At 42.0% G+C, this 25960-nt stretch overlaps 2 protein-coding genes across 2 annotated transcripts in view; both read left to right on the top strand.

Moving 5' to 3' along the window:
- Positions 1 to 4552, top strand: part of LOC120746354 (E3 ubiquitin-protein ligase TRIM39-like) — a 7263-nt gene extending 2711 nt beyond the window's left edge. Inside the window, exon 2 of the mRNA XM_040051835.1 lies at positions 1157 to 4552. Coding sequence (XP_039907769.1) covers positions 1166 to 2788 — 1623 coding nt within the window. The 5' untranslated portion in view covers positions 1157 to 1165 and the 3' untranslated portion in view covers positions 2789 to 4552. The remainder of the gene's footprint in view (positions 1 to 1156) is intronic.
- A 6486-nt stretch (positions 4553 to 11038) lies between these two features.
- LOC120746351 (zinc finger protein RFP-like) lies at positions 11039 to 24593 on the top strand. The gene is made up of 2 exons (XM_040051833.1): positions 11039 to 11334; positions 21997 to 24593. Exon 2 carries the CDS (start codon positions 22006 to 22008, stop codon positions 23680 to 23682), a length of 1677 nt encoding a protein of 558 aa, XP_039907767.1. The 5' UTR covers positions 11039 to 11334; positions 21997 to 22005; the 3' UTR covers positions 23683 to 24593.
- The last annotated feature ends 1367 nt before the right edge of the window (positions 24594 to 25960 follow it).

Here is a 25960-nt window from a genome sequence, read left to right as displayed (position 1 = left end):
GACAAAAGAATTTCTGTGGCTGCAATATGACCAGCTAAATAACCAGGGCTGCACATAAGTGGTCCGCAGGTGCGCATTCGCTGTCAAAATAAAAAACACGCACAAGGGTTAGGGTTAAATTTAAAAACTGTACTTTTGAGTTAAAATATATATTTATAATTTTAATAAATGACAAATTAAAAAGGCATGAACATTTTTTTTTGTATCGAAAAAATATCGAACCGTGACACCAAAGTATCGAACCGAACCGAACCGTGAATTTTGTGTATCATTACACCCCTAATATGTATATATATGTATGTGTATATGTATATATGTGTATATATATGTATGTGTACATATACAGCATGTGAGGGAGGGAGGAGCAGACGTGACCTTTGGCCAGCTGCTCAAGGCACTTCATGATGACAGATGTCAGTGCAACAGGATGGTAGTCATTCAGACAGGAGACCACTGATTTCTTAGGAACAGGAATGATGGTGGGTGTTTTGAGGGATGTGGGGGCCACTGACTGGCTCAGGGAGAGGTTGAAGATATTGGTGAACACCCCTTTGTTCCTGCTATTTTACAAAGTAACATGAAAGTAATGTAACGAGTAGTATAACAAATTACTTTTTAAACAAGTAACATTCTGCATTACTCGAAAGAAGAAAAGTGTTCTGTGTAATATTTGTAATAATGACTTTTTAAACTACAGAGTCCAACAGTGATCACAGCAAAGAGGGGAGAAAACCTCAACAAACACGCACAAACATTTGACCCACAGCATGCAATTTGCATGAAAGTAATTTTTTTATTGTTGCTTAGCAATGGTTGTGACTCTGAAAATGGAGCAAATGAGAATCGATAATGGAATCGGAATTGCTAAATTCTTATCAGTTGTCATCCCTAGAAATATTGTTACCTCTGGTTTTTACTTTTTCTCCTTCAGTATCAGTGCAAATGTGTTGGTATTGTCTGAGTGGTGGCACTTTTCATTCTGAACTGTTTAGAGCAGTTCAGTCTGAAATCTGAACTTTTGGGCTCAAAGGGATTACTTTCACGTACACTGACCCTAGATCTATGACATGAAAGAAGGAACAGCCAAATAGAGCCACTTTTATTAGAATTAAAACTGAATTTAAAATAAAATCATTTTCTCTTCTTTCTCACTCAGAGTGCAGACATGTCTGCTGCCAGCTGTCTTCTATCTGAAGATCAGTTTCTGTGCTCCATCTGTCTGGATGTCTTCACTGATCCAGTCTCCACACCATGTGGACACAACTTTTGCAAAAACTGCATCAGTCAACACTGGAATATCAGTGAGAGGTGTCAGTGCCCTGTGTGTAAAAAGGTGTTTCAGACCAGACCTGAGCTGCACATCAACACTTTCATCTCTGACATGGTTTCTCAGTTCAGACATGAAACTCAGCAGAAAGTCAGCAGCAGCAGCTCAGAGCAACAAGCTGCCAAACCAGGAGAAGTTCCCTGTGACATCTGCACTGGAACCAAACTGAAGGCTCTGAGGTCCTGCCTGGTGTGTCTGGCCTCCTACTGTCAGACTCACCTGGAGCCTCACCTGATAGCTTCATGTCTGAAAAAACATCAGCTGATTGATCCGGAGGAGAACCTGGAAGGCAGGATGTGTATGAAGCACGATAAACCTCTGGAGCTGTTCTGTAAGACCGATCAGACATGTGTCTGCATGCTCTGCTCTGTTATAGACCACAATACTCATGAGTTTGTTCCTCTGAGAGAAGAATATGAAGGAAAGAAGGCAGAACTGGGGAAGACTGAAGCTAAAATTCAACAGATGATCCAGAAGAGACGACTGAAGATTCAGGAGATCAAAGAGTCAGTAAAGATGAGTACAGCTGCTGCAGACAGAGAGAAAGCAGAAGGTGTTCAGGTCTTCACTGCTCTGAAGAAGACTCTCAGGAGACGTCTGAACGAGCTCATAAAGGAGATCGAAGATAAACAGGAAACAACAAAGAAACAGGCTGAAGGTTTCATCACAGATCTGGAACAGGAAATCTCTGAGCTGATGAAGAGAAGCTCTGAGGTGGAGCAGCTCTCACGCTCTAAAGATCACCTCCACCTCCTCCAAAGCAACTCATCCCTGAAAGCTGCTCCAACCACCAAGGACTGGAGAGAGGTCAGTATCCATCCACCATCATATGAGGGGACTGTGGTGAGAGCTGTGGATCAGCTGAAGGAGACACTCAGTAAAGACATGAAGAAGCTGTTTGAGGCTGAACTGAAGAGGGTCCAGCAGTATGCAGTGGATGTAACTCTTGATCCTGATACAGCACATCCATATCTCATCCTGTCTGATGATGGAAAACAAGTACACTGTGGTGAAGAGGAGAATGATCTTCCAGACAACCCAGAGAGATTTTCTGAAATTCCTATTGTTTTAGGAAAGCAGAGTTTCTCTTCAGGCAGATTTTACTTTGAGGTTCAGGTTAACGACAAGACCAACTGTTCCTTAGGAGTGGCCAGAGAGTCAGTCAACAGAAAGGAAGAAATCGCACCGCGTCCTGAGAAAGGTTACTGGAGTGTAGGAGTATATGAAAACATTTGTGTAGCTCTCGAGGGTCTTCCAGTCTGTCTTCCTCTTCAGTCTTATCCTGAGAAGGTGGGGGTGTTTGTGGATTATGAGGAGGGTCTGGTCTCCTTTCATAATGTTGATGATGCAGCTCTTATCTACTCCTTTACTGGCTGCACCTTCACTGAGAAACTCTACCCATTCTTCAGTCCTGAAGTTAGTGATCATCTGATCATCTGTCCTGTCAATCTGTCAATTTGATCTTTTTCTATATGGACATTTCATAAATTACAGGTTAATCTCAACATTTCTCTTCCAGGTTGCTGTGAAAAAGTTTTTGCGCCATGAAAATGCACTAGTTTTTCTATTTTTCAATAAAATAAAAGAGATGTTGTTAGAACACCAGCAGTGATCAGCTTTACTGAGACACATTCATTGTAAAAATGCACTACTTATCCATGGTAACACTTTATAATATGGCCGGTGAGTAAGGGTTTAATTCCTCTACAGGTTTTTTTTTTTTTCTTTTTTAGCTGAAATTACAATCTGATTATATTAACCTCAAAATAGTTGGTGTTATGAAGTGTATTTATTTAAAACACTATATTTGATGATTCATGGTTAATAACAATAATTATATTTAAAGTATAATCTTAAATAAAAGTTTGCACATACTGGTGGATCATCTATTGCAGAAAAGTAAAATGTTGTTGCTAATCCATTAATTCAGTGCAGTTGCATCAGAAACCTTACACTGTATGGTGGTCTGATGAATTTGGTAGGTACTGTACACTAGAAAGTAGGTTTAATAACAAATATCATACATTTTACAGGAAAGGAAACACAAATTAGACTGTCAGTCAAGGTTAAGTAGAGCATAGTTTTCAGGTGTTTTAGTGGGGAAAAAAAACTAAAAGGAGACATTCATGGTCTTTCTTCTGTTATAATTTTGACTCTCAAAATTTTGAGAGTCAAATTTTGTAACATAAGAGGAGAGTTGAGCACTGTACCATTCATGATTGACACCAACACAGCATAACAAAAATATAACAACACAATAAACAATCCAGCCTGTTAGCCTTACCCACCGCCTTTCAGAGGTGGAGCAACACCTGAAAGAGGAGGGCTTCAGTGTCAGAGACGAGACCTGAAACTTAAAATGAGAGCTGCAGCTCAGCAAATCTGTTTCTCTACAAAGGAATCTTAAACTGAACTCATCCAGCCTTTCTCAACGGGGTTACCACCACGACAGGCACCAACTACCTCGCGGCCACAGCTCAGTACACAAGCCTCAGCAGTGGTCCCCAACCCCTGGGCCATGGACCGGTACTGGGCCGCGAGAGTTGAAGCTCTGGTGTGAAATTTATGGTTTTCAGGGTTTTTATCGTTAACTTGGTTTCTCTAAGTCTTTTCCCATGTTGTAGTTGTGTGTCTTATTTTGAAAGAAATCTTTACGCCTTACTATAGCGACCAGAGAGCATTAAGGAGCAGAGACTCAGACGAGAGACAAGGGACAATATATACACAGAGATGTGATAAAGAAAGCAGAAACACAAGGTAGTTTTTCACTGTTGCATTTTATATTTTAAATGGAGCAATGGAACCACTATTGGGGGATGCTAAGAGGAAGAAGACAGCTGCTGGCACAAAGAAATGTCATGGTCCCAAGTTTTCAACATTTCAGTTCTGTTTATTATTAAGATTTTTTTTTGTTTATTTTATTGTATTTTTTTCTTGTAATTTTGAATTTGTATTCTAGTTTATATTAATTTTGTTTTCCATGATCTAATTCCCTGTTTTGGTTGTCTTCTTTTGTTATTTGTAATTAGAGTTATTGTTTATACTTGATCCCCTGGATTTCAGTTTTCCTGCCATCCTGTTTTCCCCATGTCTGTAAAGTCTGTGTTTCTGTTTTTGATGTTCCCATGTTTGATTCTTTCCTGTTTTATTTCGATAGTCTCTTGTGTTGTGTGCATTGCATTTAGCTTTGTTTCCCCTGTCTTTAATTAATTATCTTTCATTTCAGCTGTGTGCTTTGATGATTCTCAATTCAATTCAATTTTATTCATATAGCGCCAAATCACAACCATACAAACTAAACATATGATGTAAGTGATGTTCTTGTAAGTGACGGATATACCAGGGAGGTTGAAGTGAGACAACACACACAGTTCTGTTACATTCAATTCAGTTCTGCTTTATTTATATAGCGCCAAATCACTACAACAGTTGCCTCAAGGTGCTTTATACTGTAAGGTAGACCCTACAATAATACATACAGAGAAAAAACCCAACAATCATATGACCCCCTATGAGCAAGCACTTTGGCGACAGTGGGAAGGAAAAACTCCCTTTTAAAAGGAAGAAACCTCCGGCAGAACCAGGTCAGGGAATCTGCTGCGACCGGTTGGGGTGAGAGAAGGAAAACAGGATAAAGACATGCTGTGGAAAAGAGACAGAAATTATTAACAATTGTGATTCAGCAGAGAGGTCTGTTAACACATAGTGAGTGTTAAAGGTGACTGAAAAGGAAATAATGGATCATGGAAATCTGCCAGCAGTCTACACCTGTTGCAGTATAACTAAGGGAGGGTTCAGGGTCACCTGGTCCAGCCCTAACTATATGCTTTAGCAAAAGTGAAAGTTTCAATCCTAATCTTAAAAGTAGAGATAGTGTCTGTCTCCCGAATCCAAACTGGAAGCTGGTTCCACAGAAGAGGGGCCTGAAAACTGAAGGCTCTCCCTCCCATTCTACTTTTAAATACTCTAGGAACAACAAGTAAGCCTGCAGTGCGAGAGCAAAGTGCTCTAATAGGGTGATATGGTACTACAAGGTGTTTAAGATAAGATGGGGCCTGATTATTTAAGACCTTGTATGTGAGGAGCAGGATTTTGAATTCAATTCTGGATTTAACAGGAAGCCAATGAAGGGAAGCCAAAACAGGAGAAATATGCTCTCACTTTCTAGTCCCTGTCAGTACTCTTGCTGCAGCATTTTGGATTAACTGAAGGCTTTTCACGGAGTCTTCAAAAGTTGAATCTGTTCCTCTGGATGTAGCGTTTTGTGGGAGAAACGTTTCGTCACTCATGCAAGTGACTTCTTCAGTCTGAGCAAACTGCAGGTTATAAACAGTACATTTGCATAATGACTGAAACCAGCCCAGTGAAGGAACAATGGGCGGGGAGGTCAGTTCCTTAATCTTAATTAGGCAAATTCTCATGACCATTGATCAACAACCACTGACCAAAGCCCACTGATCAATGGCCATGAGTACCATTCACAGAGAGTTGGGGAATGGCTGCAATCACAGCATTGTAAGATGGCGAAAGAGGAGGGGGCATTAAGGGTACATCTTTCGCCATCTTACAATGCTGTGATTTACTTACCTGGATGATTGAGCATGCATCAAGACGCTTTTCAGGGAGTTTTTAGGATATCCTGATAATAATGAATTACAGCAGTCCAGGCTAGAAGTAATAAATGCATGAACTAGTTTTTTTAGCGTCACTCTGAGACAGGATATTTCTAACTTTAGAGATGTTGCGCAAATGGAAGAAAGCAGTTTTACATATTTGTTTAATATGTGCTTTGAAGGACATATCCTGGTCAAAATTGACTCCAACATTCCTCACAGTGTTACTGGAGGCCAAGGTAATACCATCCAGAGTAAGAATCTGGTTAGATCTGATATTTCTAAGATTGTCAGGGCCGAGTACAATAACCTCAGTTTTATCTAAATTAAGAAGCAGAACGTTAGCGGCCATCCAGGTCTTTATGTCTTTAAGACATTTCTGCAGTTTAACTAAATGGTGTGTGTTATCTGACTTCATGGATAAATAGAGTTAGGTGTCATCTGCATAGCAGTGAAAATGTATGCTGTTTTCTAATGATACTGCCTAAGGGGAAACATGTATAATGTAAACAGAATTGGTCCTAACACTGAACCCTGTGGAACTCCATAATTAACCTCAGTGTGTGAAGAGGACTCTCCATTTACATGCACAAATTGGAGTCTATTAGATAGATATGATACAAACCACTGCAGTGCAGTACCTGTAATACCTACAACTAGCTCTAATCGCTCTAATAGAATATTATGGTCGACAGTATCGAACGCTGCACTGAGGTCTAGCAGGACAAGCACAGAGATGAGTCCACTGTCAGAGGCCATAAGACAATCATTTGTAACCTTCACTAAAGCTGTTTCTGTGCTGTGATGAGCTCTGAAACCTGACTGAAACTCTTCAAATAAACCATTCCTCTGCAGATGAGCAGTTAGCTGTTTGACAACTACTCTTTCAAGGATTTTTGATATGAGAGGAAGGTTGGAGATTGGCCTATAATTAGCTAAGACAGTTGGGTCTAGGGATGGCTTTTTGAGTAAAGGTTTAACTACAGCCAGCTTGAAGGCCTGTGGTACATAGCCGATTATTAGAGATAGGTTGATCATATTTAAGATTGAAGAATTAATTAATGGCAGGACTTCTTTGAGCAGTTTTGTAGGAATGGGCTCTAAAAGACACGTTGATGGTTTGGAGGAAGTAATTATTGAAGTTAACTCAGAAAGATCAATTGGAGAAAAAGAGTCTAACTTAACATCAATGGTACTAAGAGTAGCTGTAGATAATATTACATCTGTGAGATGATTTTGAGTATTTTTTCTCTAATGGTTAAAATTTTAATTCATGAAGTCATTACTAGTTAACGTTAAAGGGATTGTTGGCTCAAAAGAGCTCTGACTTTTTGTCAGGCTGGCTACAGTGCTGAAGAGAAACCTGGGGTTGTTCTTATTTTCTTCAATCAGTGATGAATAGTAAGATGTTCTGGCTTTGCGGAGGGCTTTCTTATAAAGCAATAAACTATTTCTCCAGGCTAAATGATGATCTTCTAAATTTGTGACACGCCATTTCCTCTCCAGCTTACGAGTCATCTGCTTTAGGCTACGTGTTTGAGAATTATACCACGGAGTCAGGTACTTCTGATTTGAGGCCTTAGTTTTCATCGGCGCTACAGTATCCAGAGTCGTACATAGTGAGGAGGTAAAATTATTAACAAGATGATCGACCTCTGTTGGGGTAGCGTTCAGATAGCTGCTCTGCTCTATGTTGGTACAGGGCATTGAAGATGATAACAGTGGGTGGATTATATTCTTAAACTTAGTTACAGCGCTTTCAGAAAGACATCTACTGTGATAGAGTCTACTCTCCACTGCTGTGTAATCAATTATTGTAAATGTAAATGTTATCATGAAATGATCAGACAGGAGAGGGTTTTCAGGATACACTGTTACATGTTCAGTTTCTATGCCATATGTTAAAACAAGATCTAGAGTGTGATTAAAGTGGTGGGTGGGATTAAGTCTAATAACAGATTAAATGCTGTGTTGAAGCTGTCATTTTTAGCATTAACATGAATGTTAAAAACACCCACAATAATTATCTAAATAATTTATCTGAGCTGAGCACTTAATCAGATAAAATAGTCTGAGAAATTAGACAGAAACTCTGTGTAAGGCCCAGGTGGACAATAGATGATAACAAATAAGACTGATTTTAAAATTTTTACAGTTTGGGTGGACAAGGTTAATTTCTCGACTTAATTTGTGTCTATGTGACAGCAGTGGAAATAATGACCATAGAACATGTTTTATTGCAGAAAAATTAGCCTGAGAAGAGACAACTGATCCAAAATTGTAGTAACATGAAGGCTTGAAGCATTTTCCCTAATCATCAAATAGGGAAAATGCTGGCACCTCGTTTAGATCTTATCATAAAGATGAGCTCTAAACGAGGTGCGTTCATGTAGAGATACAGACTCCACTCAGATTCATTTCTCAGTCCACTGTGTGGTAGAAATCTCTGAATGAGTTTATTTCTCCTGTTCCTGTCAGATATTCAGCAGACAGCTGAGGGTCTATACATCAGTGTGTAGTGTTTAATGTTTTAGATTTGACTGTGAATTTAAATCTTTGATTCACAGAAACTTTCCTGTTCATGGGTGTCATTAAATCAAAAGTAGATGTTTCTGCTGTTGTTGTAATAATAAAGTCTGATTTCTGTTGTTAAGGTCTTTATAAAAACACATGTCTTTTGAGCATTAAAACATGAAGTGATCAGGGTAATGTGCTATAATAAAGAGTTTAAAGACTTCATTTCCAGCTGTCTGCAGATGTTCTCGTTCCCATCGAGAGGTGAACAACCGTACTGTAAACTCGTCCTAAGTGGGAAAACGAGTCTGAGCTTCACAGCGGCCTCACAGTTACATTGTGATTTTTATACACACGGGTTTAAATGGTTTAAATTAAGTATTAAAGCTCAGAGCGCCCTCTGCTGGATTTTCACTCAAAGTGATACATTTACATTTGGAGCTGTCATGTTAATGCAGGCTAATCATCAAATTGGGAAAATGGTGAATCAGTACAGCCTAAATGACCCTCAGGATGATGAAGCTGAGGGTTTGCTGGATTGAAGAAAACTGCAGAGCTCCTAATGGCTCCCCAAAACACAAATACACATAAAACAGGAAGTTTATCACCTGATTTCCTGCAAGTGTGAGAAAAAAATAACTTCCCTTTGTATAATTCAGCTGATATTTATGTGACCAGAGTCACAGAGTTTTACCTCTGAGGGGTTAAAAAATACGTCAGAATAGTGACGTCAAGCAGATTTGTTTTGCTGTATTGACTGGGATCAGCTGATCTGTGCTGCTGTTCTGGTTTTCATTGTTTTGCTCTTTTCATGTCTTGAATTTAGTTACTGAGGTCCATTTTAACTTTTATGTTTGAGGCAAGTAGTAAAGTGTGACCTGTACAAGGACCATTACTGCCACTGAGTAATTGGTAGACGCTGACTGTGTGCCAAACATTTACTCAAGTTGAAGTCGAGCCACCACTGACCTACACTTACATTAGAGACGCACTGCTATACCTCTGTTATGCTGGATGAATCTGTCAAGGCTATTAAAATACACTTGTCTCATAGAAAAAAAAATTTAAAAGGAGGGAGAGGAGGGAGCGATACAAGAGCGTTCCCCGGGCAAGGCAGTGGATCTCCACTGGTAAGCATGATACTCTGTAACACACTGTCACTCAGAAGAAAATTGGAGGAGTTTGCACCTCCTTGAAAACATGTTTTGAACGCTGGATCTCTGTGATCAAATTGCAGGGTCTTTCTCTTGTGCGTGCAAAGAAAAAAAAAAACTTGGGGGAAGAACCGAGAGGGGTGGCAGCTGCATGTTGGTGGGGGACAGTTGGTACAGAAATGACACGATCAGAGAAACTGATTTCTGAAGCACTGGGGAAATCCCAAAGACTCCACCTGTGTTTTGTTTGTTGAAACCATCTCTGCTTTTAATGTGTTAAAGCATCATCTCCTTTTACAGAACCCAAGTCAGGTGTCTGGTGCAGTTTGCCATGAAGGTGATGGAGGACTGAAGACCTCTCCATACAATCCATTCATGAGTGACCTGTATTCATTGAGTCACAGAGCTTTATTAGACCCTCATCTATCCTCCATCCTGAGGAGTAGCTCTTGCCTTCTGGCAGAAGAGACAGAGTCCCAAAATGCTGAATAGCATTAAAAATTAATTTGCCTGCATGTCAATCAGGGTTTTTAATGATCATTTTTAAAGTTATCTGTGCAATATGAGAATTGTGGAGTGTTTGTTTTCACTAAATTGACTGGTTATTAACAGATAGACTTCTGTTCTTTATCAATTTATTTATTTCTCTTTTATTCAAATGTTTAGATAAGCTAAGATAACTTTTTATTGTCATTGCACAGTCATACATAGTACAACAGTGCAATTCAATTGGAAAACAGTCCCACGCTGCACTACATACAACACGACACGACACATCACAGTAACTTAAGTAATAAAACGAAGAATAGGTGTGCGTGTATTGCACATTGTTATTATTGCACAGTGATTATTATTCCACCTTGTTATAAATATAAATATTATTTTTGTTATTGGTGTTACCCCCCAAAAAGTTCAGGTAGGTAGCCAATAAGGTCAGCTGTTTGCACTGATTAGGGCTGTTCCTCTGTTGTAAAATCTGTCCTTTAGTCTGTTTGTCCACAACCTCAGCAGCCTGAACCTCCTGCCAGATGGCAGCAGCTTGAACACCCGGTGTCCTGGGTGTGTACAGTCTTGTAAGATGTTGCGTGCCCTCTTGAGACAGCGAGTTCTGTGAAGGTCCGTCAGGGAGGGAAGGTTTATTAACACTTTGTGAAGGAAGCTTCAATGACAGCAACTGAGCCCACAGCAAATATTAATATTAATAAAGTATCACTCAGTGTAAATGGTGTTTTTTTTTTCAGATTCAATGTTTGAATATACTTGAGTTGAGGCTTCATATCAAACAGCAGACGATTCACTTTCTTTGTTTCCATCATAAAAAATAGTTTTGCTGTTTTTCCACACATGAGCAACATAATCTGTGTTTTTCTCTTTACTGTTTCAGCTGAAGAACCAAAAGGGTCCTGCTACTACCTCTTTCCTCTTTCCGGGGATTTCGAATTCAGCTTTTCCAAAAAGCCTGCTCCATGTGACTGAAATGTAACACATATGCATGCAGGTCCATAAGTACCTGCAGGAACTGCAGAAAGAGGCGGAGACTCAACTTAGACAGACTACATTTGAATGTATCCTGATAAATATTCATAGCAGAAGTTGCCGCTGAGCCGGCAGAAGGAAGAGGTGGAGCAGCATCTGAAAGAATCTAAAAGTGAAACTTAAAGCGAGTTTCTCTTCAACGTGCATCCAGCCTTTCTTAGCAGCACAGCAGAGCTTCTGTCCAACACTGGTAAGTACAGATGTCCATGATCACACTGTTTTAAAGGGCAACTTGTTGATCCTCCTCATTTTATAACCTGTAAATGATGACATGATGATGAGGATGAGGGGAGACTCTGGTGTGACAAGGCACTTCTCTTTCATTAAATCCCTCAGCAGCGCCGATTCAAAGTAAAAACTGTCCCTAACCAATTAAAGGGGAATGATCTAGACTCATAAAAAGACCCTAGAAATATTCTTAATGAGTTAAAGACATCAAAATTACCAACAAAGGTCAGCGGTGCAGCTTCTTCTTTCCAGATGCTGAACTTCAGCTCTGCACAGAGGCTGAAATGCAACAAACTTGTTTTGTTCTTCGGTTGTTGTTTCAAAAGGATGAAATGAGAGTTGACTTAATAGCGGCACTCATCAGACTACATGTGTTGGATTGAGACAAAGAAGGCAGATGGCTTGAGCATGTATTGAAGCAGCAGTTTGGGGAGGGCCTCAGAGGGGACTGGTGGTGGCTCCCCTGGCCTGGCAGATCTTTGTGTACTAATGAGAGATAAATGAACCAAAAAAGAGTGGGAGGTGCATGGAAATAAGAACAAGCATTCGTAGTGCAGGAGGATCATATACAGACAGAGAACAGGAAAGGGCACGTATGGGGGGGTGTTCCTGCGTCTGAAAATCAGATGAATGATCTCTACTAAAAATGCTATCATTCAGCCACAAATCCACAGTGGAAGCATTTAGCTGTCACTTCTCTGGTTTTTGAAGTGAATTACATGGTTTGGATTTCAGTCTGCTCACTTTTATTACTGTTTATTCAAGATTCAAGATTTTTATTTACCATTTGTGCACAGGACCAGCAGTCCATGCACATTGGAATTCCTGTGCAGAGCTCTCCAGGTCAAGTCACAGTTTTTACAAGATAAAGACAAATCAACTAAAAAGGAAAATAGAAATAAAGTGAGGAATAGAACAATCATAGTATTTACTATGTACAAAAACACTGTACAGTAAGTAGTGTAAGTAGTGCTGTGTTATTTTAAGTGTTCAGTGTTTTTTGTTTGCCATCAGTCTGACTGTGGCGTGTTTAGTGTTGTGTGAGTATTTCAGTGTTTTGCCATAAGTCTGACAGCTGCGGGGAAGAAGCTCTTGAAAAATCTTGTTCTCTGCGTGAAGATGCTGTCCGTTATGTTGTGTCTCAGTTTATATGTGCAGTTTTTGTGTCTGAGCAGAGAGTTACCTGGATGGTGTGAGTCCCTGATAATTCTCTCTGCTCTTTTGTCGGTAGTGTTGTGTGTATAGAAAGTCCATGGAAGGAAGTTTTGTCCCTATGATGCTCTCCGCAGACTTTATGACTCTTTGCAGAGCTTTCCTCTCTGTCTGTGTGGTTTTCCCATACCAGACAGTAATGCCTGCATTGAGGATGCTCTCAATCAGTCTACTCTAGGTCTGGGTGAGAAGGCGGTGGTTCATGCTGGCTTTCCCGAGCAGCCTAATGAAATAAAGCCTTTGCTGGGCTTTTTTCACTGTTGCTGTGGTGTTGAGAGTCTAGCTCAAGTCTGATGTAACCTGCAGTCCCAGGAATCTGTGGCTGTTGGCCCTCTCCACCTCTGTCCCTTTGACAACAAGAGGCTGCAGGGGAGGGGGGTTCTTCCTGATGTCCAGTATTAATTCCTTGGTCTTGTCTGTGTTGATGATGGGGTAGTTTTCTTCACCACAGACAAGAATGTTGTCTACTAGAGTCCTCCTATTCTCACCACCTGTGGTCTGTCTGTCAAAAAGTCCAGAATCCAGTTGCAAGTCGGAGTCGGGATGTTGAGGTCCGTCAGCTTCTTGATCATCTTGCCAGGGTGGTTGGTGTTGAAAGCAGAGCTGTAGTCCAGGACGAGCATCCTGACATATGTTCTGCTACTTTCCAGGTGTTGCAGTGTGTGGTGCAGGGCTATTGCTGTTGCATCATCCACTGATTGATTGGGATGGAATGCAAACTGGGGGTTGGTCTATAGTGTCCGGGACCGTGTGATTAATGTGTGTAAGTGCCACTGGCCTGAAGTCGTTCAGGGCGGATGTTTCCGGTCTTTTGGGAACTGGTATAATGATGGAGGATTTAAAAATATGTGGGACTACTGCCTGGGATAGTGACAGGTTGAAGATATCCATGTGCACACAAGCTAGTTGTTACCCACTGGCTTTCAGTACTCTGGGAGGAACTCCATCGGGTTCCACAGCCTTGTGGGGGTTCACTTTTTTCAGAGCTTTCAGAACCTGTGTGTGTGTCACCAGGAAGGCGGTGTCTGTGGGGTCACAGGAGGTCTTTGAGGGTGAGTCTGTGTTCAATCAATCAATCAATCAAAGCTTTATTCGTCACATGCAGGTTGCCCTGCAGTGAAATGGGACCCCCCCCCCCCGACCTTACACATATAGCACAAACATTACATGGGGATACAGGTCGGAGATTGGTAGCATTAGAGAAAAAAAAACATTGAAATGTACACTACAATGGGGAAAGTACAAGAGGAAAAAAAGAGACCCCTACTCACGGTATGCTTCCATAGTAGGACAGCATGAGAACAGGAAACAAAAAAACTCCTCTGCACAAAAAAGCACATAAATGTCCACAGCACAACATTGTGAAGACATGACAAGCCACGGGGGTGGGTGGGGGGTGAGGAGTAATCCGAAGCGAACACAGCAGCCGCCCTGCACAGTGCTACCATTCCAGCGCGGCACACAGACCCGCCGTGTTCCCTCGCAGGAAACAAGCATCGAAGGCGTTGGAAAGGGAGGGGGGATGAGTGTGTGCTTATCAGTGTAAGTGTATGTGTATGCGTGTCCATAGTTCAGCTGAGACAGCGTTCTTCGCCCTGCCAGGCTAAGTAAACAGTCCCCAGCCAACCCAGGTGGCCTTGCATGGAATGGGAAGGAACAGTCTTCTTTTCCAACAACTCATGAGAATTTCGAGCTGTCTTTTAGTTGGATAGCTGCTAGTTCCTCCATGATGTTATTTACCTTCAGTTCCGTGGTCTAGTCGCTCTTTTGCTCACAGAGCAGATTCTGAGACCTCACGACTGCAGCCAACTGATCCGTGATGTATTCCAACTTCTGCCCATAGGTGTTGATTTGAGCGGATTCTTCCCTGATGTATCCCAATATCCGCTCAGAGATGTTGTTCTGAGTATCCACTGCAGTCGCAATCGCCTCCAAGCTCTCAACCATGCTCCCGTCTGTGAGCCCTGTCTGAAAAACCGCACCTCGTCCCGTCAATTCAATCTCAGCGGGCAGCTTTGTGGGGGTTTGAACAGCTGGTTCCGCTTTTATTCTCCAATAAGCAAGGGCCAAGCCAGCTCCGATCAGCAAGAACCCTGTTACCATGGTTCCGAATAGGTAGATATCTGCAGCGTCCTCGACCGACGGTCCCGCCAGGCACACGATCCTCCATTTCTGCCACCCGTCCATCGTGTACCCAGCAGGGAAAGTCCCTCCAGGGCACTCGGGCTCTCCCAAGCCCAGACTTGTCGTTGAGAAAAGGGTGACAATAGCATTCAGAGACCAGTTGATCAAATCCATAGTTCTCTTTAGGTTTTAGAAACAGACTGTGAAAGAGTGTTCCAGGGAAGTGAAAAAAAAAACATGAGACAAGACAAGGACATAAGCAGCTAAGCAGGGAAGATAGGGGAAAGGAGGAGAGGAGAAAAGTGCGACCGCCTTCGCTGAGAGCCAAACGAGAAGGCCTGTCAAACCTGGCATAGAAGGTGTTGAGGCTGTCTGGTAGGGTGGTGTCTCGGGGGTCTGTGGTTGTTGTAGTTCCCCTGTAGTTTGTGACAGCTTGAATTCCCTGCCACATGCTGCGTGTGCTGTTGTTCAGGTAGTAGCCTTCAAGTTTTTCTGAGTGGCCCCTCTTTGCTGCGCTGATGGACTTCTGCAGTTCATAGCGGGCGGCTCTCTTATACACCCCCTGCTCTCCTGCCTTGAAGGTCTCCCTCCTCTCCCTGATTTTCTGTTTAATGTCTCCATTAAACCGGGGTTTTTGGTTGGGGAATCTACGCACAGTCCTGTTAAACACTAGTTTATGTAGTTGCTAACAGTCTCTGTGTATTCATGGATGTCGTTAGCTGTTCCTTTGAAGATGCTCCAGTCTGTAGCTTCTAAACAGCCCTAAAGGCTGGCTTTTGCACTGTCAGTTCAGGTGTTAATAGTACTGACTGTGACTGGGTTTGTCTTGAGCTTTTTGTTATAGATGGGTTTTAGCCATGTCATGTGGTCAGACTTTCCGAAATGAGGTTTTGGTTCAGCTGAGAAGGCATTTATGATGTTGCTGTAACAGTGATCCAGTATTTTATTTCCCCAGTTTGGTTACAAACTGATGCAGTTTAGGCATGTTTTCCCGGAGATTACAGTGATTAAAGTCTCCCAGAACAATTACAGCAGTGTTTGGGTGTTTATTTTCATGCTTGTTGATCATGTCGTGCAGCTCCTTCAGTGCAGCCTCCTCCTTAGCGGACGGGGGGGGGGGGGCGAATGTACACGACACTCACAATGATGCACTGCAGTTTTCTGGGCAAATAAAAAGGCCTTAACCTTAGAGTCAGAAATTCCACATTTTCATAGCAAGGTTTTGAAATGATCATACAGTCAGTACACCACGATTGCTTGACGAGGGCGGCCGTTCTTCCACCGCTTACAGTGGGGCAAAAAAGTATTTAGTCAGCCACCGATTGTGCAAGTTCCCCCACTTAAAATGATGACAGAGGTCAGTAATTTGCACCAGAGATACACTTCAACTGTGAGAGACAGAATGTGAAAAAAAAATCCATGAATTCACATGGTAGGATTTGTAAAGAATTTATTCGTAAATCAGGGTGGAAAATAAGTATTTGGTCACCTCAAACAAGGAAAATCTCTGGCTCTCACAGACCTGTAACGTCTTCTGTAAGAAGCTTTTCTGTCCCCCACTCGTTACCTGTATGAATGGCATCTGTTTGAACTCATCATCTGTATAAAAGACACCTGTCCACAGCCTCAAACAGTCAGACTCCAAACTCTGCCATGGACAAGACCAAAGAGCTTTCAAAGGACACCAGGAAAAGTATTGTAGACCTGCACCAGACTGGGAAGAGTGAATCTACAATAGGCAAGCAGCTTGGTGTGAAAAAATCAACTGTGGGAGCAATCATCAGAAAATGGAAGACATACAAGACCACTGATAATCTCCCTCGATCTGGGGCTCCACGCAAGACCTCATCCCGTGGGGTCAAAATGATCATGAGAACGGTGAGCAAAGATCCCAGAACCACACGGGGGGACCTGGTGAATGACCTGCAGAGAGCTGGGACCAAAGTAACAAAGCTCACCATCAGTAACACACTACAACGGCAGGGAATCAAATCCCGCAGTGCCAGACGTGTACCGCTGCTGAAGCCAGTGCATGTCCAGGCCCGTCTGAAGTTTGCCAGAGAGCACATGGATGATACAGCAGAGGATTGGGAGAATGTCATGTGGTCAGATGAAACCAAAGTAGAACTTTTTGGTATAAACTCAACTCGTCGTGTTTGGAGGAAGAAGAATACTGAGTTGCATCCCAAGAACACCATACCTACTGTGAAGCATGGGGGTGGAAACATCATGCTATGGGGCTGTTTTTCTGCCAAGGGGACAGGACGACTGATCCGTGTTAAGGACAGAATGAATGGGGCCATGTATCGTGAGATTTTGAGCCAAAACCTCCTTCCATCAGTGAGAACTTTGAAGATGAAACGAGGCTGGGTCTTCCAACATGACAATGATCCAAAACACACCGCCCGGGCAACAAAGGAGTGGCTCCGTAAGAAGCATTTGAAAGTCCTGGAGTGGCCTAGCCAGTCTCCAGACCTCAACCCCATAGAAAATCTGTGGCGGGAGTTGAAAGTCCGTGTTGCTCGGCGACAGCCCCAAAACATCACTGCTCTCGAGAAGATCTGCATGGAGGAATGGGCCAAAATACCAGCTACTGTGTGTGCAAACCTGGTAAAGACCTATAGTAAACGTTTGACCTCTGTTATTGCCAACAAAGGTTATGTTACAAAGTATTGAGTTGTATTTTTGTTATTGACCAAATACTTATTTTCCACCCTGATTTACGAATAAATTCTTTACAAATCCTACCATGTGGATTCATGGATTTTTTTTCACATTCTGTCTCTCACAGTTGAAGTGTACCTCTGGTGCAAATTACTGACCTCTGTCATCATTTTAGGTGGGGGAACTTGCACAATCGGTGGCTGACTAAATACTTTTTTGCCCCACTGTATCTTGCCGTTGTCCGTAGTGCTTTGTCCGCTCTGAAGACCGTGTAGCCCTCTGGTCTTATTGGCATATTGGGTGTCCTCTCCCCCAGCCAGGTTTCACAGAAACGCAGTATGGAGCAATCCTGAATGTCTTTTTGTGTGGAAATATGATCATGGAGTTTGTTCATTTTATTTTCCAAAGACTGAACGTTTGCAAGCAGTAGGGCCGGGAGTGTTAGCCTTCCTTTGCTAACCAAGCGCCGGAGCCTTTGATCAGCTCCTCCCCGTCTCCCGCATCTCCGCTTTGGCTTGTTGTCACCAGGAGAGTCCCCTGCCTTGGGAGGGCCTAGCGTAGGGTCAGCAGAGCATGTCTCCAAAAGTTGATGTACTGTTTATAAGATTGGGGAAACCTCCAGTCAGCGGAGACTGAAGAAGTCACTTGGATGAGTGACGAAACGTTTCTTCCACTGAAAACGCCACGTCCAGGTGAACAGAATCAACTTTTGAAAATTTACTTACCTGGATGACTGAGCATGCATCAAGACATAAGCATAGCATGCTAGCTCAGGGTAGGATTCCAGCATGATTGGGTCGAAAAGTCCGAAATTACTGTGCTCTCTCAGTTTTAGCAGGGTCGCCCGAATGTAGAAAGCTTTTGCAGTGTGTGTGTCTTAGCTCTCTCGTCCCCTCTCGCTCTGTCATGCTCTCTTGCCCTCTCAGTTCCTTGCTCCCTCGCTCTCTCTCCCTGCCTCCCAGTATCTTTTCTCCCTTAACTGTTTTTCGTGTTCCCCTCTTTGTGTCTCCTCCCATTGTCTCCCAGGTCCGTCTTGTTTCCCCGAGTCTTCTTTCCTCCTGGCTTCTGTGTCATGTTGTGTGAATTAGTTGATGTCTTAGTGTTTCCTGTTTTACTGTGACAGTGTTGAATCCTGTGTTCATTGTGTTTAGTTTTGCTTCCTCTGTGTCTGATTGTGTTTGATTAGTCCCAGCTGTGTTTCCCTCATGTTTCTCATTCCCTCATTATTCTTTGTGCATTTAAACTATCTGTTTCCCACTGCCCATTGTCACGATCTCTCTCCTTCCTGTCTGTGTGTTTTGTTTTTTAGTTCAATCCAGTTCAGTTTATGTATGTGTACATCCAGCACTAAAGCTGAAGTTCAGTCCTGGCTGCAAGTCTGCATTTTGGGTCCAATCCCACCTGCCACATACAGCTGTTCATGACCTTCTTTTTTTTATTTTTATATATTTTATTTTTGCTTTTAAAATTAAACACAACATGCTTATACAGATTCAATTGTGAACAATTACTACAGTTGGCATTTGTGAACTTATAAGCATGAAGAAAAGATAAAGGAGAGAGAAAAAAATTATAACAATATTAACTAAATAAAAAATAAAATAAAAATAAAATAAGAAAATTCACGCGGGGTGTGAGGCATGAGTTATGATCAATTAGTTTTTAAGAATTCTAGAAATGGCTGCCAAATCATACAAAAACTCTCCAGTTTCCCTTTTCTATCAAATCTGTTCCACCCTGGCCACAGACACCATCTCATTAAGCCACCCTTTAAAACACGGGGCTGAAGAAGACCGCCACTGTAAAAGAATACGTTTTCTTGCAGCCAGCATACCCATTGTAATTATCTGTTTCTGTGAAGAGAAAAAGGATTTGATTGATGCAAATGATCCAAGTATAGCCAATGTACCATCAAGTGGTACTTTTTTCCTAAATTGGTTTGAAAACCACGTAAAAATTTGCCTCCAATAAGCTTTCAAGACAGGGCAATGCCAAAATAGATGTGCAAGGGAACCTTCACCGATATTACATCTATCACATAAGGGGGACACAGAATTATAAATCCAGTTAAGTTTAAGTTTAGAAAAATGTAATCTGTGAATGACTTTAAACTGGATTAGTTTATATCTGGCATTTATTGAGCCTTTCTGAATATTGGACAAACAGTTTGACCATTGGTCCTAAGACAGAGGGACACCGAAGTCTTCAGCCCATGTATTCTTAATTGGATCGGAATCAACTGGAATTGTAAAGCACTTGACAAACTGAGATATCAGATGTTTAAAATCTGCTTTCAGAATTATATCAAAGTAAGTATGACTTAGTGGCTTCAGTGGAAAGTCTGAAAAGTTTCATTCAACAAAATTCCTTATTTGAAGATAATGAAAAAAAAATGTGATTGAGGTGACTGAAATTTTTGTTGGAGTTGAAGGAAAGACACAAATTCATCATCTATGTATAAGTCCTCAATACGTTTCAATCCCTTTCCCCCCCATTCTAAAAACACCCTATCGATTTTACCTGGTTTAAACAAGTGGGTATGTATTATTGGCATTCTTACTGAAAAGTCAGGTAGCTTAAGATATTTCCTAATTTGACTTAATATCTTTAAGGAGTGTTTAACAACAAAATTATGACTGATCGAATTATTAGAAGAACCAGTGTTAGAAAACAATAAGACCGGTAATGAGGCTTCAGATACTGTTGCTGCCTCTACCTGAAGCCAGATCGGAAGCTTATCATAACAGTAATCAGTAGGCGAACCCCACTGCCAGTGCAATAGAGCTCTTGAATTTGCCGCCCAGTAATAATGTCTAAACACAGGGAGACCCAACCCCCCACTGGAAGTATTTTTTTTTGAAGATGAACCTTAGATATCCAAGGGGGTTTTCCTGCCCAAATAAATGAAAGAATCAATGAATCAAGCTTCTTAAAAAATTTAAGTGGCAAATAAATAGGAAGGTTTTGAAAAAGGTATAAAAATCGTGGCAGAGACACCATTCTAACTGCATTTATTTGACCATTCAAAGACAGAGGAAGCATGACCTTCTTTACCTGATACTGGGTGTCAAGTCAAACCAAGTTTAGGGGGTGTTGAGCCTGGAGTGAAATAAATGACAAAATTAAATGCATGGTAGGTGGAACTAATCTTCAGTGTGTTTTTCTGTTTGGAAAAAAAAAATAGAATGAGAACAATGGGATAACAGGAAGTTGCTACTTACAGAGAAGAAACTTGCTTGCTAAAGAATTGCGGCTGCTGCTATCTTAGTTAGCATTATTGTTGTGCCGTTATTCAGCTGCCCCTTTACAAGTGGCTCCATTGTTTAGTGTTGATCTGCGTATGCAAGACTGTTGAAGTCTGTATACGGTTAAGTGAGGAAAAAGCTGGTTGAAAGACGTTATTGTCCACTAGAGCAGATTGGCCATTTGATTTGACATTTTATTTATAGTTGTATCCTTTAAGCTTGTGTTTTGAAGGGTTAGATAGATTACATAATTTGACTCTTCCTTGAGCACTTTAAAAGTACTAGAGTAAATTTTAGGTTACAAATCTCATAAACTGCTGTTGATGTGTTTGGAGTTGTGACTGTGTGGCGGAGGTGTGGTCCCGGGCGCGGCTGCAGGGGAGGAGTGGTGCAGTGAGCTCAATGGGGAGGTGCTGGAGATGCCGGTGAGAACAGCTGATGGCGATTTGGACTGATGGTGGTTTCCTTCCCTTTTTATAGTGAGACGGAGAGGAGCGGAGGGAGAGGGAAATCAGCTGGGACCGACAGCTGTCAGACTGTGTTCAGTCATAACCCAGGGAAAACTATAAATAAATGTGGAATCTGGTGATAAAGACCTGTGTGTGTGTGTGTGTACCTGTGTGTAATGCATTTCACAGACAGTAATGAACATTTTACATGTACTTAATGAAGACAATGTTTGAAAAAGGGCAGGAAATGTTAATAAGGTTGGACTGCTCCCGATATTTACAGATATATGATAACAAACATGGGGAAACTTCATCAAACTTACTCCACAATTCCTCTTTCTCTACTGCCCAACTGGTGAGACATTCCTGATCATGTCTAACACCTCCACAACAGCATTCACATACTGATTCTTGAAGATTATCAATACACTGTTTCTCTTCCTATCCGCACTGTGGTAGAACAGCTTTAAGCTACCTCTGATGCTCATGGTCCCTTCTATTTGGTTTCATATAACACACAACATATTTAATTATATTCTTTCAATAATATCAGCACTTTACCAGTCACAGTTGCTACATTTGGTGTGTATTCTCATCTGCACACTGATGCCTCTCCTTATCTCTCATTGGGCTCAAACATGCCCCCCTTCTTCCTTTATCCAGGCTTGAGGTCAGCACTAGGAGGGGACTGGCTTGTGACCCTCTTGTGGCTGCATTTGTCCCAAGTAGAGAAAATTATCTGGAACTCAGTTTGAAGAGCAATCTGTAGTCTCCACTTTGGGCTCACAGGGATTACATACACTAACCTTATTATTTAAAAATGAACATTCACAAGGTGAACAATAGGAGATATTTGACAGAAAAAGTCCACTTTAAACATAATGAAAAGTGAATTTGAAATAAAAACATTTTCTCTTCTTTCTCACTCAGAGTGCAGACATGTCTGCTGCCAGCTGTCTTCTATCTGAAGATCAGTTTCTGTGCTCCATCTGTCTGGATGTCTTCACTGATCCAGTCTCCACACCATGTGGACACAACTTCTGCAAAAACTGCATCAGTCAACACTGGGATATCAGTGAGAGATTTGAGTGCCCCATGTGTAAAAAGGTGTTCTACACAAAAACTGAGCTGCACATCAACACTTTCATCTCTGACATGGTTTCTCAGTTCAGACATGAAGCTCAGCAGAAAGTCAGCAGCAGCAGCTCAGAGCAACAAGCTGCCAAACCAGGAGAAGTTCCCTGTGACATCTGCACTGCAACCAAACTGAAGGCTCTGAAGTCCTGCCTGGTGTGTCTGGCCTCCTTCTGTCAGACTCACCTGGAGCCTCATCTGACAATGAAAGGTCTGAAAAGACATCAGCTGATTGATCCTGAGGAGAACCTGGAAGGCAGGATGTGTATGAAGCATGATCAACCTCTGGAGCTGTTCTGTAAGACCGATCAGACATGTGTCTGCATGCTCTGCTCTGTTATAGACCACAGGACTCATGAGTTTGTTCCTCTGAGAGAAGAATATGAAGGAAAGAAGGCAGAACTGGGGAAGACTGAGACTGAAATTCAACAAATGATCCAGAAGAGACGACTGAAAATTCGAAAGATCAAAAAGTCAGCGAAGATGAGTAAAGATGCTGCAGACAGAGAGAAAGCAAAAGGTGTTCGGGTCTTCACTGCTCTGAAGAAGACTCTCAGGAGACGTCTGAACGAGCTCATAAAGGAGATGGAAGACAAACAGGAAACAACAGAAAAACAGGATGAAGGTTTCATCACAGATCTGGAACAAGAAATCTCTGAGCTGATGAAGAGAATTTCAGAGGTGGAGCAGCTCTCACGCTCTAAAGATCACCTCCACCTCCTCCAAAGATTCTCATCCCTGAAAGCTGCTCCAACCACCAAGGACTGGACAGAGGTCAGTATCCATCCACCATCATATGAGGGGACTGTGGTGAGAGCTGTGGTGAGAGTTGTGGATCAGCTGAAGGAGACTCTCAGTAAAGACATGAAGAAGCTGTTTGAGGCTGAGCTGAAGAGGGTCCAGCAGTATGCAGTGGATGTGACTCTTGATCCTGATACAGCACATCCTAAACTCATCCTGTCTCGTAATGGAAAACAAGTACACTGTGGTGATAGAAGGAAGAAACGTCCAGACAACCCAGAGAGATTTCTTGTGTTTCTTTGTGTTTCCGGAAAGCAGAGTTTCTCTTCAGGCAGATTTTACTTTGAGGTTCAGGTTAAAGAAAAGACCAGATGGATATTAGGAGTGGTCAGAGAGTCAGTTAACAGGAAGAAAAAAATCACACCGAGTCCCGAGAAAGGTTACTGGACTGTAGGAGTATATGAAAACATTTGTGTAGCCCTTGAGGATCCTGAAGTCCGTCTCCCTCTTCAGTCTGGTTTTGAGAAGGTGGGGGTGTTTGTGGATTATGAGGAGGGTCTGGTCTCCTTTTATGATGCAGATCATGCAGCTCTTATCTATTCCTTTACTGGCTGCTCCTTCACCGGGAAACTCTACCCATTCTTCTGTCCTGGTGTTAATGATGATGATAACTCTGCACCTCTGATCATCTGTCCTGTCAATCAGTCAGTTCGATCTTTCTACATGAGGAAATTTGAATAATTACAGATTCATCTCAACATTTAAGCCAACACAAAGAAGAATGGTTGCCTTAAATGTTGCAGAACAAGCTAATAAGCTGACCTTTATTTTATTGTTTTGTTAAACTGCTTACACTGTTTACCCAAGAAGTCCAATCTGACTAAGAACAAACTCTCCTTTTCTCTTTTTTCAGTGTTTAAAGACAAATATACTGATTTGTCATTTTTGCTTAAATCACTTGCACTACTTTGAAATGTGCACACATAAGATTAAAGGAATGTGAGGGGCACCTGATATCAGTCATGACCACTTCTTAGCTCAGTTCCTGCAATACAAGCAGTTTTTCCCCAGCAGTTTTAACCAGTCAAATAGATGCTCATGCTCAAATAAAAATTTGTGAAGTGCTAAGAGTGGTTACCCTCTTTTTGGTAGTTGACCACAGCTGATTGCTCACAGACTGTGGCTTCCATGTACATGTTCCATGTACATCTGATCACCCAATGCTTTAATAAATAATAATTATAAGCAAAGTGTTTTGGCTGGTGATTCCTCAAGGTGGAGAAACGAACACAAAAACAAAACATACTGTCGTTTTATTAACATGTACTGTCACGTCTGATGAGGCAGACAGCATGGAGAGGAGAGAGTGTGGACCCAATTGCAGACAAACAGATGAATATACGGAGGATCAAACTGAAAGCAAACTTTTATCGGTAGCTGTACAAATATGCTACAAGCAACTAACGAAAGGGAGAACTGAAAACATTAACAAACCTACACTGGGAGAAGCTAACCAAAGAACATGAGGAGCGTAGATGTTGGATTGTGTGTCCACAGGTGTTCGTACTTTGCGTCGTAATAAAATGACGGTAAAAGGCTCCGCCCACTTCCTATCCATGTCTTACCATGCAACGACTCTGTGAATGGACTGGAGAAGTGTAGTGATAGAGTCCTCCGTCAGGAATGAGATATGTGTGTCGACTTTTTATTCTCCTTTACAATTATTATGCCATAACGCTGCACAGAGCAGCTCTGCTAACAGGTTATGGGCCCAGAGCAGCAGTAAAGAGATCCTGTAACTGCCAAAGGAAGGGCAGCGTTTCCTGAAACCGCAAGTTACCGGCAGGTGTTAAAAGTTTGGCACAATTGAGTGAGTAAGCGTTTTTGTGCATCATGAGCAGACGCACGGCAGAGTCGGGCAGTCGATATTCCCGTTTGCAGTTTGATGGAGATGAAAGGAAATATGAGATATGGGAAACGAAGTTCCTTGGTCATCTCAGACTACAAGGTTTGAAAGATGTCATCTTAAAGGCTGAGGGTGATGAAGAAGCCGATGGTGAAGATGATGACAAAAATGCAGAAGCATATGCAGAGTTGATACAATTTCTGGATGACAAAAGTTTATCGTTAGTTATGAGAGATGCAGTTGATGACGGACGGAAAGCCCTAAAAATTTTGAGAGGTCATTATGCAGGAGTGGGCAAGCCAAGGATCATAAGTCTGTACACCGAACTTACTTCTCTCACAAATGAAAAGAATGAAAGTGTGACGGACTATATTATCCGAGCAGAAGCAATTATCACAGCGTTAAAAAATGCGGGTGAGTCATTAACTGATGGACTTCTGATCGCAATGATAATGAAAGGTCTACCAGAGACGTTTAAACCCCTGATTGTGCACGTTACACAGAGCGAAGCAAAAATCACATTTTCAGAGTTTAAAGTAAAACTCAGAAGTTATGAAGAAACCGAGAGAATGCGTGCGGCTGTAACTGATGACAACGTAATGAGGACAAAAGTGCAATTAGACCAGGATTCTACTTCATGGCGAGCAGATGACCGAAGATCAAAGAATAATGAGATTGTGTGTTTTAAATGTGGACTAAAGGGACACACTGCAAGAACGTGCCGATCCAGAGTATGGTGCAGTTTTTGCCGGAGTAGTACACACAAAGATGCGACCTGTAGAAGGAAGCTAAGATGGGATGAAGCGAGAGGGGTTGTGGAGAAGGACTACGCGTTCAAGACGGGCTCCGAACCCCAGAGGGTCCCGGACGGCGGCCAAGAGATGCTGAATAACCAGCTACTGGTGGATACGGGAGCGACGTCACATATCTTTACGAAGATCGAGAGTTTTAAGACTTTTGATGACACATTTTGACCCGAGGCTCATTGTGTAGAGTTGGCTGACGGAAGGCGGAGCAGAGGAGCTGCAAAGCGGCGAGGAGATGCTGAGATAAGTATGATTGACAGTAAAGGACGCAGTCACAAGGTAACATTGAAACAAGCACTCTACATTC

This window comes from Simochromis diagramma, unplaced genomic scaffold, assembly GCF_900408965.1.
Source record: "Simochromis diagramma unplaced genomic scaffold, fSimDia1.1 OVJJ01000107.1, whole genome shotgun sequence".
NCBI lineage: Eukaryota > Metazoa > Chordata > Actinopteri > Cichliformes > Cichlidae > Simochromis > Simochromis diagramma.
This window is presented reverse-complemented; position numbering and strand designations above follow the sequence as displayed.

Coding starts and splice junctions, on each gene's coding strand:
- LOC120746351 (XM_040051833.1), top strand. CDS start 22,006: ATGTCTGCTGCCAGCTGTCTTCTATCTGAAGATCAGTTTCTGTGCTCC.